Below are 14,093 nucleotides of genomic sequence, written 5' to 3'. Positions count from 1 at the left end.
TCCAAATTGTTATCTAAAATTATCATAGGATGGGTGATTGAGAATAAACTTATTTGTGTTATGGACCCGCATCAAGATCAAAACAAATACTTGAATGTCAAGTACAAGATCACAAGTATGTTTATATTTTAATTATTAATTATCCTTCATTATAATATCACATTATGTGTACAACTGGTTTCAAAAAATTTTATAATAGAGAAATTATTGTAGTATATGCCTTGTGGAATGACTATGACAAACAATTTCATCAATATGTCTCAGCTAATAATGAGAGTGACAAACCTGTGATTATTGTACTACAACTTACAAAGTATAACACTCGGAACCGTATATATATCATAAGCTTTTATGACTTAAATGTATGAAGATCTAATATTGATAATATCATAAGTTTCGTGTCTAATATTGAACACGGAACTAAAATCTAGTTATTCTCGATTTTCAGGTCCATTGTGTTTCAAGAATGTAACACAGATAAAAAAAACATTATAATCCAAAGTATCCAAACCATGTGATTTGCTTTGTTTAGAAATACTTTTCTTGACTTCATGAAGGTAATGATTCATCATGTGTGGTCCGATAATATTTAAACATGTGGATTTGCTTGTATTGACCAATATTTAACCACCACAAAATTAAGTCACTTATCTAAGGTTTTTTTTATTTTATTTTAATTTTCACACACACGTAAATCAGCTATGGAATGTGTCGGCGTGATTTACATTATTTTCAAATCAGCTTTTACATAGTTCGATCACCATATATTAATTGCGGTTAACTAATATGTTAGTTAACAGTATTTAATTGGTTGTTGTTGCCCTCACATTTAGGGGATGATTATTTATTAGAAAATGATTGATATGTCTAAATAATAAGCCTAAAGATGTACTTAAAAATCTAGGATTGACATGTGACATGATTAAAGGTGTAGATTAAGAAAGAGAATAAGTGATATCCATGTGTCACTTATAAAATTTATTAGGCATGTTTTTAGGTCTATATTTAGGCATATATATTATTACCCTTATTTATTTATCATGTGAGAAATTCACGAGAGATGTTTTTAAAGTAACAAGGATGATGTTAATAACATTTTATATTTTCCCATATTAATTACTTGTTTGAAAAGCTTGCTGGTTGTTTCTCATCCACAAGATATATGACCAATATAAGGAAACAAAGTTATGATAAATTTTGGTCAACCAACCCTTATTTATAAAGTTGAATATGTAGATCAGTAGCAACGTTAACGGCCAATTAACGGCACTAAAGAAAAATATGTTGTTGAAGGTCAATTATACGAAAAGTAACATACGAGTATTAATTTTACATGGCTTGAAAAATAGATTGAAATACTACTAAAGGAGCCTGTGAATGCAAGATTCATCAACTAAAAAAGTTGTCGTTGATGTACTTGGATGTCGTTATTCAAACTGCTCTTTTGTTATTTGGAAGAACACGAACGAGATATGCTTCCAAAGCATCCATACAAAACTGGAGGCTACTTTTCAAGAAATAGCTAGTGCTATTTTCTTTTAGTTGCGCGCATTATATATAGAGATAAAAACTATAATTAATTTTAGCTCGTTAGATTGGAGGATTAATACATTGTCTTGTTAGCTGTAATATGTAACTCTTATCTTCTAGTATCTTGCTAGAGTATACATTACATAAGAACACTTATTTTGTTATCTTTAGGTAGTATTAATTAATTAATATACGCTAAAATTGGTATAATTAACCAACATCAGCAGGTGTACCGTGTACGTAATTAGTGGTTAAAAGAATACAACATACTCTATAATTGATATCTCATACGACATTAATTCATAAGCAACACTGTACTACTGTTTTGATTCGAGTATGATCTCGATCTTAATTAAGTAGCTCGGCTCACAGCTCACTGGTTAATTAACTGAAGAGTGTATGTAAAACTCGATAATGGTTTGAAAAAATTGTGATCAAGGCTATACTTATATTATATAACTAGCCTTGTACCCGCATGATGCGGCGGAGCATAAGAATAAAACACCGGTCAAGTAGCGGTACCGTGTTATTACATGAATGTATGATTCAACTCAAGTGTTTCTTATTCCGGTAGAAAGTGCAAACCGCCGTTGTTGTTTTAGGGTGAGCGTAATTATTTTGATCGATTATTAAATTCAGTAACGCATTTGTGTTCTTTTGATATACTATGTGAGCAACTTCAGGAAAGGGAAGAGACAAACATAAGGTTTTTTTAAGGGTGTTTTTGGAATTTCAGGAATAAAATTTTGATGGTAGTATAGATTAAAAGGGTAAATTAGAAATTCTAAAAGTAGAGTGTTAAATTTTAGAGGATAGTTTGTTTATATAGATAGTATAGATTCCGATTAAAAACATTATAATTATTACTTCATCCGAACCTAGCTTGTTACAAAGCTTAATACATTAATTAATCATGTCAACACACAGAAAAAAAAAAGAAAAAAAAAGCATTGAAATACTTGCAACGTACTATGATGCATTTAAGTTTACTTGCACTCTAATCAACTAAAACGTTAACAATAAAACTATATAAACAGGAATTTTCCATTAATAATATGCTGGAAATCCCAGTAAAATACTTACAAGCCCAAACCAAAAATCAAAAAATCACATCATAATTAAACTAAATAATAAATCCCACCCCGCTAAATATATACTACTATCTTTTTAATTACGTACTCGTAATTTCCTCAAACCTCAAACACCCTTGGTGGGTTTGAGAAACATTAACATACAAACAAGAAATTAAAACTATAACATATAAAAAGAACATCTTTAAAGACTAAGCAGCAGACGGGGCAGTAACATATCGATTGCCCCTCTTAGTTATGGCTGTCGTCGGTTTATCGACTGTGGACAAGTGTCCGGTAACCATGGAATGCCCGCATATCCTCCAGTAATCCAATGACTCGTCGTTGTAGATGTCCCACCACTTGTTCACCAACATCTTGATGTCTTCACGGTCCATATTCACTTCTTCTCCCGTGTACCTCCACGGCTTTGACCCATCGGCACAATAGTGCACGACCTTGACTTTTTCAAGGTCAAAGTTCTCGGGGTGGCGCCATAGCATTGCCAAGATCAAGTTGTACTCGGTTGGGATGGGCTTGTAGATGTCCTTGAAGAACATGTTCAAGAAGTCTTGTTCAGCGAAAAGTGTGGGAGGAGTTGTTTTTACCGACTCTAGGAGGTCATGGTAAGTCGAGAGATTAGGCTCGTACACGAACATTCCCGCGTTGAAGTAAAGTGCAGGTTTTGGGCCCAACTTCTCTTCCGGCCACTGGACCTTGTCGGGTGTCTGCTGACAGTACCCGATTTGGTATTGTGGACTGTTTCTCCAGTTTCGCTCGCAGAAACAGTCCATCACAGCGTAGAAGTGGCCATCTGGCAAGTCAAACAGATGGTCAATGTTGTCGAAAACTTGTATGTCTCCATCCAAATATATCATCTTGCTATACTCCACAAACTGCAAATATTAAACACAAACAATCAAATATAAGTACATCTAATAATGTAAAGATAAAAGGATATATACATATAAGGCCCAAACAAGTTTATATAACGTCAACTCTGAAGGGAAAATAAAAAAATAAAAAATGTCTTACCTCCCATATACGGAGCTTGGAGTAGTTAATAACATAGTATGCCATAGCAAATTGGGTCTGGTTTTCGGGTGGGTACAAGGGTTCGATCTCCTTGAGGATGCAGCCTTGGGAGATCAATTTTTGGCGATGGTCCATAGGGACATCAGGAAGCATGGCCACAACAAGTGGGTACACGGACTTGGCCTTACGGAGGCCCTTGGCAAGAGCAACAACGCCTTTCCAATAGTCTCCGTTTCCAGCCAAGAACGTGACATAGGCACGTCTAGGCACGGGTTTCGCCTTGACTATCCCGGTTGTGGTTTGGTTAGTTGAGTTTCTAGCAGCTGCAGGTGGAGCCATTAGTTTCGAAAGTTGTGGTTAAGCGAAGTGAAGTACGTACGTGAATATTATTAGGTTTGTTTGTGGTTTACAGAGAGTTTTTTTTTTGAAGTTTGTTGGTGATATTGAACTTGATAGGTGGGTTTATATAGGAATCGGGGCCTATTAATAAATATTTAAAAAAAGAATTTCTAATTGTATAAAAAGACTAAGAAATTGTAACAGAGAATGTATAGACTACAGAGTCACTCGTTTTCCTAGTCCTTTTACAATTTGGATTTTCACTTAAAGTCATCAAATTATGCCTTTATCATATCGGTTAACTATGGATAATATGTAGTAACTGCGTACAATGTATGTAAGTACTAGTCTTGGTACAATTTTCGTATATGAAAAAATGGAAATTAAACATCTATCTATCTATTCAATAAATTAAAACAGGATTGTAATTTCTTTTATCCACACATGACAATATGTTAAAGCGACAAGTGTCTTTTTAATCATGTTAATTTTAAAAAATCTATAAATGATTATTTGAGTTTTCTGACAAGTGTTAGAATCTGAATTTTTTTGTTTGGATTCGTGCGGAATTAATTTTGAGAAGTTTGGTGTGGTTTCGTGGTCTAATTCGAAAAAACGAGTGAGATAACATTTTAAGTTTTTCGGCGAATTTTCCGACGAAAGTTAACCGGAGAAGATGAAGAGGATGACAACAGAAAATGAAATTTCATTTTTTGTCCCTAAACTTATCACTTTTTGCACTTTCAGTCCCTCACGTGTTTTGCACGTGTGGGACTTAACGGCTAAAACTTAACACCGTTTGGCGAGGGACGTCGATTGCAAAAATCTGCCAAGTTTAGGGTCAAAATTGTAATTTTTTCGCTTTAGGGATGAAAAGTGAAAAACGCGCCAAGTTTAGGGACGAAAAATAAAATTTACTCTTTTTTTTTATTAAAAATCAAAACAACCTAACTTTTTTATTCTCCCAATGAAAAAATCTATCTCAAAGTTAATGCTTCGATGACCAATGTCTTTTAAAAAATAAGCTTATGATAACGAATGTAACATTTGTATTTATTTCTTACTTATTTTTTTTACTTTAAAAAAAATTACAAATATATCATTTAAATTGTAAAAAATTACATTGTATTAAAATTTGGGTGGGAATAGCTGACTCCACCGCCCCATGCTAAGCTACCTTTGTCTTGACTACGACCCCAGTCACATTGCACGATTACAGTGTGTTTAAAATACATTTTAAATGTGTTTGACTATATGTGTAAATCAAAGTAAAGTGTAATATAAAATAAACTAACTTTTAACTTTACATTTTTGCTTTTATAATTCATGAATAATACACTCTTTTCATCATCCGTTTTCTATATCTGTTATCACTCATAATGCAAAAAAAAAAAATTCATAAATAAATACTATGAAGTGACCAAAGTTCATAAAGCTGACTGAAAACACAGATGTTAACCATGAAAACTAAAATATTAAGCTAGCATATATAATTTGGATTTAGCTTGGATGCAGCTAAGTACATCATTATTTTTTGATGTAGTTAGCATGAAAATCAAAGGGAATAGTTTTATAATATAAATCATGATATGCGTGTACGAGTGCATTTAAGAATTTTACAGTATATTCAATTTTTTCATATAATTTAATTAACATCAATACATCATCTAGTGAAAAGAAAAGAAAATAGTTTTCGTAATTTTCTCATTCTCATTTGGAGATAACATATAAAAACCAAAAGTAAAAAATTAGAAAGTACACTTAATGGTCTTCAACTGCTTTGGTGGAACGACCGTTTAAGGTCGGTTTCGGATGACGTTGTTTATTTTGGGTAAAAGAAATAAAGAAGCCACGTTCCAATCTGCCTTTTTCCTCAAATATAATTTCAACCAACCATATATCGTTTTCATACCTTGTTTGTTAAGTTAACTTGTTTGTAACTCGTAAAATTTGCCAAGTGTTAAGTAAATAATTTTGCCAAGTGTTTTAAATGTAAAAACTAAAAAAATAAAATAATAAAGATGATATAATTATAATAATAATAATTAGAAAACAATAAAAATCAGAAACTGTTCTTAATAGTTAATATAACAACATGATGGCCATGAAAAATGTTCCTTTCCTAAAGTTCATTGATATATGTAACATGTTATTAGAAAAATAAAAATCCATTACACTTACTTTAAAATAAAATTACAAAAGAAAAAAGATACGAAAAAGTAAAAATCTTTAGAGGAAAGTTATTTTGAGAACCATAAAAAAAAAAGAACGCGAGAACCAATCTGGGTCACACATCTCATCTCCTTTTTTCTCTTTCATCACTTTCATCCAAATTTTTCAAAACGTTTTATCTCACAAACCGTGCATCGTTAGACGAAAAAAAACCATGGGTAGTCTTAAAATTTCGTCCTCTTTCATTAGAGATGCGACTTGATATACTTTTGACAAACTTTTAAATTTCGAAATTTTTTTTTTCGAATTTTTCTTTTTACCTGCACATGTGTAGGACATACCTACACATGTGTAGGATGTATAACCTACACATGTGTAGGATGTGTATGATGTATACCCTACACATGTCCTGCACATGTGTAGGATTATCGCTAAAAAAAAAATTAAAAAAAAAAAATCGAAATTTAAAAGTTTGTCAAAAGTATATCAAGTCGCATCTCTAATGAAAGAGCACGAAATTTTAAGACTACCCATGCTTTTTTTTTCGTTTAACGATGTACGGTTTGTGAGATAAAACCATTTGAATGAATTGGGTGAAAATGAGGAGAGAGAAAATTAAATATTATCAAGATCAAAATCAATGACCAGGATTGATTCTCGCGTTCTTTTTTTTATGGTTCTCAAAATAACCCACCCCTATATATATATACTCAATGGAAAAGAACCTAAAACTTTCAACAGAAAAAGTTTGGATCATTAGCTAAGATTAAAACATTAATTTATAATAACCATTAGATCTCTTTTATCTTTTAAATATAAATACTAGATTTTAGACCCGTGTCCAATACTAGACACGAGTTTACGATATTATCAATATTAAATATAGATACATTTAAGTTATAAAAGTTTATAATTTTGAAGATATACGAATCTAAGTGTTATACTTTGCAAGTTGTTGTACAGTAATCATAAGTTTGTCACTGTTATTATTAGGGTAATGGAGGGAACCCTAGCCCCGATACTACAATTGGATCACTGTCATTATTAGCTGAGACATATGGATGAAATTGTTTGTCATAATCATTCCACAAGCCACATGCTATAATAATTTCTTTATAATAAATTTTTTTGAAACCAGTTGTACTCATAATGTGATATTATATTATTATTATGAAAGATAAATAAGAATTAAAATATAAACATGCTTGTGATACTGTATTTGACATTCAAGTATATGTACTTAATCATGATGCGAACCCATAGCACGCATAGGTTTATTTCCAATCACCTGTCCTATAATAATTAGATAGCAATTAGGATTGTTTTCATATTATTTGATAACAATTAAGACTCTTGATTTGAGTGACAATTGTAACTTCAAACATTAATGCGCAAAATTAATATATAAAAAAGGAGAATATTATATACCTATTTGATTGAGAGATAGAATAAATCTTGAATGAGTTCATATTGATTTGGATTTAATAGTCTAGTAAACTTCTGTTGTAAATCGTGTGTTGTTATGTGATTGTCTCATGTTCTGTGATTCTTGTTGTGTTTAGGATAAAAATATCGTATATCGTCATTTGTTATTATGTTTGAAATATGTATCTAGAGTACAAATTGTGTTTATATTAGATATATTAAGCTAAATATTAATATTTATAATTTATGAAAATCTAATCTAACATTTGTTAATAAGTCATTAGGTTTTGAAATAATTTTTCATATACAATACTTAATTAATTAAATAAGTGTAAATTTTAAAAAATCCTCTCAAGTTATGGATAAAAATAAACATAAATTAAGTATTCAGGACTAAAAGTGTAAATTATTGATGAAAAACAAAAAAGTGTAAATTAAGGAGACTTTTTCTACAAGTTAATATAAATATTAATATAATAATATATTTGAATAATGATTATTGGGATTTTTAATTTATAGTTAATCTAAATAATGACATAAGCGATAGTTAATTTGATGAAATTAAGTGATTTGATTGGTTAATTAGTCAATAGTTCAACTGTCTTATAATATATATTAAGATTAAGATTAGTGTATTTTGTATAAAAAAAAAAGCTACAACGTTCTATAACATTCTTGCAAATGTACAAATCGAGTTTTATGTTAAAAAATAGATATACGTTAGAAATTAACATTATTCTCTATTGTCTGTTCATTAGGTCATTATGTTTCAAGAATGTAGCACAAAATACAAAAAACATCTATATATTCAACCATGTGATTTGTTTTGTTTGATTTGATTATATATACTAATTAACTTGACTTTAAGAAGGTAACGATTGATCATCATATGTGGCCCCACAATATCTAAACATGTGGATTCGCTTGTATTGACCCAACATTTAGCATGATAAACGTCATTAACTTACTTTTCTTTTCTCACACACGTAAGTTTATCTTCATGTAACTACCATTAAAAATGTCGGCATGACTTATATTATAAAATAATAAAAAGCTATGTAGAAATTTCTTCTAATTAATATTATTTTTTAATTGTACCGACTTTGTTAGCTTTTACAGACTTCAATCGCCACCGATCATCAATTTCTTGTTGTATAAAGGTTTCTGGTTGTCTCCCATCCACGAGATATGATCGAAATAGGGAAACATAGCGATGGCCGGTAATTGAATTTTGGTTAACCGACCTTTACTAAAACATAATATTTTATTTATTAGGTAGAGTAGCAATTAATTAACGGCACTAAAGTAAATCTTATATTATGTTGTTGAATAATAATGTTGATTATAGGAAAGTATCATTTTTATTACATGGCTATATATTGGCTTAAAGCATATATAAACTGATGTATCATAATTAATGAGCTTGGGTTATCGATGTGTGTTAGATTCATCAACCGGCCAATTATCGAATCTAGCTAGCAACTTTAGTTAGACAAATTGAATTAGCTTTTTAAAAAGAAAAAAACATAGATTGAAATAGCTAGCTAGGGCGGTAACACGTACGATTGTAACGAAAGAATTGCAAACATGAATTTGGAAATAACGACTCTACATGTACACTAGCGTACGTGTATCGATCGACCATGAACATCATGACTATATTTAGAAGGATGGAAGATGACGATGCTAGAGTATTGCGTATATCGAGTGCCGATATTATTTAAGCCACGCAAGTTATTTATCTAAAACCATCCTTCCAACTTTGTCTCTTAATAATAGATGTACAATATGTTGAAATGTTAAAAGAGATTTAATTTGGGACAACTTTCGAGAGATGGACACACAAAAGAATGGCAACTATATGATCATCATCAAACAATAGGAAGGCAGAATTAATGCTTAAGAACACTAATTTTGTTAGCATTAGGTATTAAGAGTAGTATTAATATGCTAAACATGATATTAATTAGGAATAGTGGTCAAAACTTAAAAGAACACAACATTACCATATATATCTCGTACACAAAAGTGAGCCAAAAGACTTGCATATAAAATGCTAGTGCACGTACGTATGTAATGAAATGACTAATAATATTAATCTCAAAAGGCCTAGAAGCGACACTGTAATGTTACGATTTTGGTATTTCTTTAGCTCAAAAGAGTGTATAAAACTCGATAATGGTTCGAATGGCCGGCTTGTACATGCTTAAGGCCGGCTAGCTAGCTAAACTTATAAATCCGATCAAAACATTGTAATAACTTCCTCCTAAGTTATTATGTAATTTAAAAATAAGAGTATGATATATTTAATTTCGTTCAAAAACTGATATATACAATCATGTCAAAAAAAAACCCATAAGATTAAGCATTAAACTACTTGCAGGTATGATGCATCTAATTAATTAACTAAAAACAACAGAAAACATATATAAATAGGAATTTTCCATTAATAATATGCTGGAAATCCCAGATAAATACTTATAATTACAAGCCCAAAACCAAATAACAAAAAAATATTTCAAAAACTAAAAATAATTGCCACCCCGCTATATTTTTTTTTTAATTACTAGTTTCCTCAAAACTCAACACCCTTAGTTTGGGAAACACTAACTTACCAACAAACAAAAAAAAAACACTATATTAAATAAAAATAACATCTTCATAAATAGACTAAGCAGCCGACGGAGCAGTAATATATCGCCTTTTAGTTACGGCCACAGTTGGTTTATCGACTGCGGTCGGCCCAGCTGCCAAGGAATGTCCGCATATCCTCCAGTAGTCCAGTGACTCGTCGTTGTAAATGTCCCACCACTTGTTCACCAACATCTTGATGTCTTCACGGTCCATGTTCACTTCTTCTCCCGTGTACCTCCACGGCTTTGACCCATCGGCACAATAGTGCACGACCTTGACTTTTTCAAGGTCAAAGTTCTCGGGGTGGCGCCATAGCATTGCCAAGATCAAGTTGTACTCGGTTGGGAGGGGCTTGTAAATGTCCTTGAAGAACATGTTCAAGAAATCTTGTTCCGCGAAAAGAGTTGGTGGAGTTGTTTTTACCGCTTCTAGGAGGTCGTGGTAGGTCGAGAGGTTGGGCTCGAACACGAACATTCCTGCGTTGAAGTAAAGCGCTGGTTTTGGGCCCAACTTCTCTTCAGGCCACTGAATCTTGTCAGGTGTCTGTTGACAGTACCCGATTTGGTATTGTGGACTGTTTCTCCAGTTTCGCTCGCAGAAACAGTCCATCACAGCGTAGAAGTGGCCATCTGGCAAGTCAAACAGATGGTCAACGTTGTCGAAAACTTGTATGTCACCATCCAAATATATCATCTTGCTATACTCCACAAACTGCAAATATTAAACATAAACAATCAAATACATGTATAGTAAACCAAAACCGTCAAGGTTTAATATATATACGGGTATATATAAGTATAAATTTAAGATGGGGAAAAAATGTCTTACCTCCCATATACGGAGCTTGGAGTAGTTAATAACATAGTATGCCATAGCAAATTGGGTCTGGTTTTCGGGTGGGTACAAGGGTTCGATCTCCTTGAGGATGCAGCCTTGGGAGATCAATTTTTGGCGATGGTCCATAGGGACATCAGGAAGCATGGCCACAACAAGTGGGTACACGGACTTGGCCTTACGGAGGCCCTTGGCAAGAGCAACAACGCCTTTCCAATAGTCTCCGTTTCCGGCCAAGAACGTGACATAGGCACGTCTAGGCAAGGTTTTCGCCTTGACCAGCCCGGTTGTGGTTTGGTTAGCTGAGTTTCTAGCAGCTGCAGGTGGAGCCATGATTTTCGGAAGTTGTGGTTAAGCGAAGTGAAGTACGTGAAGATTATGAGGTCGTGTTTGTGGTTTATAACTTTTATAGAGAGAATATTTATTAGAGTGTGTTTTTGAAGTTGTTTAATTTGTTGGTGATACTGAACTTGGGGTAAGGGGTTTATATAGGAACCGGAGGTTCTATTATTTTATATTTAAAAGAAAGTTTACTTTTTTGAATTAAAATACAACCCAATTGGAATCAAGAAAGTATATCTAGACTTTGTTAGGCACTTGTTTTCCTGGTCTTTTTAGCATTCGTTTTTTAAATCTTGTATTACCTTTGAGTTCAAAAAACAACTCAGTTATGTATACTGTTTCATTGTTAAAATTCAATTTGAAAGGTTAATTGTGAAAGAAAGTATTAATTGTTCATAAATCTTAGCTATGTCCACTTCGATAATACTGAAATTTAACTCATTATTAAACAATTAAATCGACCTATTCCCTTAGAAAATATTAAATTTAACAAAATTAAATGATGAGTGAAAAGATTAATTAAAACACAAAACTAATACTCGTAGCATACATACAAACTAGTTCTTAAATTTTATGAAAATTTGATGGAATAAATTTAGAATTTTTTGGAATGAGATTTGAATTAATTATCTTCCTTGTCATGTTACGTGAACATAAAAAATCCTAAATTTTATTCCATCAAAGTTTCATACATCATGATAATTAAAGGGATAACTACAGAAAATAGAAAACACATTTCGACCAATTCACGAATATAGCAGTGACCTTTAAAAGTTTTGTTTTTTAAAAATGAACTTTCATTTATTACTAGAAATAGCAACATTTGACATATGTACATAGTTACGTGAACATTTTTTGATTACGTGGCATTTTTAATGACGTGACATTATTCTTTATTTATTACTATTTAATTTTTTTTATCAGTCATGTCATTTCCTAAGAAAATAAAAATATGGTCCTGTTTTAGTTTCGGTTCCGGCAGAGTAATTTTTCTCGTCATTATATTCTGAAGCTGATTTCAGTTTCATTTGATTGATTTTTGTTGAGTCTCTTCCATTTTCAAGCATTGAGAAGCTGTGTATCAAGATCATAAATTAAGGAGACATAGATTTATATCTTCTTCGTCTATTTTGAGATTTAAAATCTCTAAAATTAGATGCCAAAACATCTTTTTTTTTGTCAGAGAGTTCCTGGGGATGTTTAGGTAAGACGAGAGTTTCATAGGCCGGATTTGGTTCGTTTAATAAGAGTTTGTCTGCGGATGAGATAGATCCAGATGACGAAGGTCCAGAGGTGTTCTCGAACTCGAACAAACTGTCGATGGTTTCTAAGTTAGTTGAAGAAATTGAAGAAAAAACCATCTTCACATCCAACACTGACGAGGTGTTGAAGTAATCCGACTATAAATTAGAGTACATTGCTATTTTCGTAAATTGTTCGAAAGGTCCTTTTGATTTTCTGTGTTATATAAAATGTCACGTCATTAAAAAATGCCATGTAATCAAAAGATGTCCACGTCACCATGTCCATGTGTCAAATGTTGCTATTTCCGGTAATAAATGAAAGTTCATTTCTAAAAAACAAAACTTTTAAAGGTCACTACTATTTTCGTAAATTGGTCAAAAGATGTTTTCTATTTTCTGCGGTTATCCCAACACCCTAAAGCTATACGGAGGCAACAATCTCTGCAACTTGCCCGGGGTCAACAAGTCGCCCAACACACTGACCCAACAAGCGTTTAAGATGATGTTCACGGCCCAAATCTGTGTCCTAGACTCTATTTTTGCAAAATACTATCGAACCCAAGTCCCAACGTGATCAGAAGGTAAATTAAGCCAATTAAAGGTAACCTCACTCCATAAAAGGTGTCACATGAAGAAAGTCATCTCACGATAGAAGGTAGCTAGCTACACTTTAGCGGCTTTTTTTTTTTAAGTTAACTTTTATTCATACGCCCGACGCCACCAAATAATGGTGTGACAAACTATACAAACGAACTACATAAAATCAAAATTACAGCAATTGTTCCACTATAACGAACAATGTTTCCTTCTATCTTTATACCAAAGAAAGCCTATTGATCTAATATCATGAAAAATCTTATCCGTATTAATATTGACATCGGTGAATCATTTCTCATTCCAGGTCTTCCACAAACAGCAACACGTGACAAAAGTGATACTATTAATCACCTTGATCTTTTACTTCGTTTCTAAAATTTGTGTTCATAAAACTCAAAAATGTCTTTGGTCGAAAACAAATGTTCTGTAGATTCCTCATTCCTCCGCATGTTCGTACAGACCACAGTTCCAGTGCAACCTCGATAAATGAGTTCCTTTTTCTTAACGTTGTTACTGTGAGAATACGATCCATAACCATTCTCCACATAAAAATATTACGTTTCTTCGAGAATTCATTTAGACCATGCATATGAACACGTATTTGTCGCTATAGCTCTTTTATTTAAGGCGTTGCTTTTGTTTGTAGTTTGTTAGGTTTATTGGTTGTTCAAATTTAAGTTACCTAAAGAATTGTTTATTAACTTTGTAAATATATATTATTGGAATCTTAATATGGGAAGATAAAAGGGTCAATGACAAGTTATATTTTGTCAATATTGAAATATCTGCCGGAACAAAACTCAGATAACATATCTAGCTGTGTACAATTCATATGTAATATCGTAAATTAATATATTAGGTACATAATCTA

At 32.1% G+C, this 14,093-nt stretch overlaps 2 protein-coding genes across 2 annotated transcripts; both read right to left on the bottom strand.

Annotated features, from left to right (window-relative positions):
- Positions 1 to 2,556: 2,556 nt before the first annotated feature.
- On the bottom strand, positions 2,557 to 4,059 carry LOC122607897 (galactinol synthase 2-like). The gene is made up of 2 exons (XM_043780972.1): positions 3,636 to 4,059; positions 2,557 to 3,496 (listed from the first exon to the last, which is right to left on the bottom strand). The coding sequence occupies exons 1-2, from the start codon at positions 3,972 to 3,974 to the stop codon at positions 2,813 to 2,815; spliced, it is 1,023 nt and encodes a 340-aa protein (XP_043636907.1). The 5' UTR covers positions 3,975 to 4,059; the 3' UTR covers positions 2,557 to 2,812.
- Positions 4,060 to 10,074: 6,015 nt separating this feature from the next.
- Positions 10,075 to 11,482, bottom strand: LOC122578645 (galactinol synthase 2-like). The gene is made up of 2 exons (XM_043750655.1): positions 11,034 to 11,482; positions 10,075 to 10,916 (listed from the first exon to the last, which is right to left on the bottom strand). The coding sequence occupies exons 1-2, from the start codon at positions 11,370 to 11,372 to the stop codon at positions 10,242 to 10,244; spliced, it is 1,014 nt and encodes a 337-aa protein (XP_043606590.1). The 5' UTR covers positions 11,373 to 11,482; the 3' UTR covers positions 10,075 to 10,241.
- Positions 11,483 to 14,093: the final 2,611 nt, after the last annotated feature.

This window comes from Erigeron canadensis, chromosome 1 (genome assembly GCF_010389155.1).
Source record: "Erigeron canadensis isolate Cc75 chromosome 1, C_canadensis_v1, whole genome shotgun sequence".
NCBI lineage: Eukaryota > Viridiplantae > Streptophyta > Magnoliopsida > Asterales > Asteraceae > Erigeron > Erigeron canadensis.
Note: the sequence above shows the minus strand (reverse complement) of the source record. Positions and strands in the feature narration are given on the sequence as shown.

What these genes read in the sequence shown, in the direction of transcription:
- LOC122578645 (XM_043750655.1), bottom strand. Translation starts at nt 11,372, where the DNA reads ATGGCTCCACCTGCAGCTGCTAGAAACTCAGCTAACCAAACCACAACC. An exon ending in CCAAGCTCCGTATATGGGAG is followed by an intron (nt 10,917 to 11,033) that starts GTAAGACATTTT and finishes TAATATTTGCAG; the next exon opens with TTTGTGGAGTATAGCAAGAT.
- LOC122607897 (XM_043780972.1), bottom strand. Translation starts at nt 3,974, where the DNA reads ATGGCTCCACCTGCAGCTGCTAGAAACTCAACTAACCAAACCACAACC. An exon ending in CCAAGCTCCGTATATGGGAG is followed by an intron (nt 3,497 to 3,635) that starts GTAAGACATTTT and finishes TAATATTTGCAG; the next exon opens with TTTGTGGAGTATAGCAAGAT.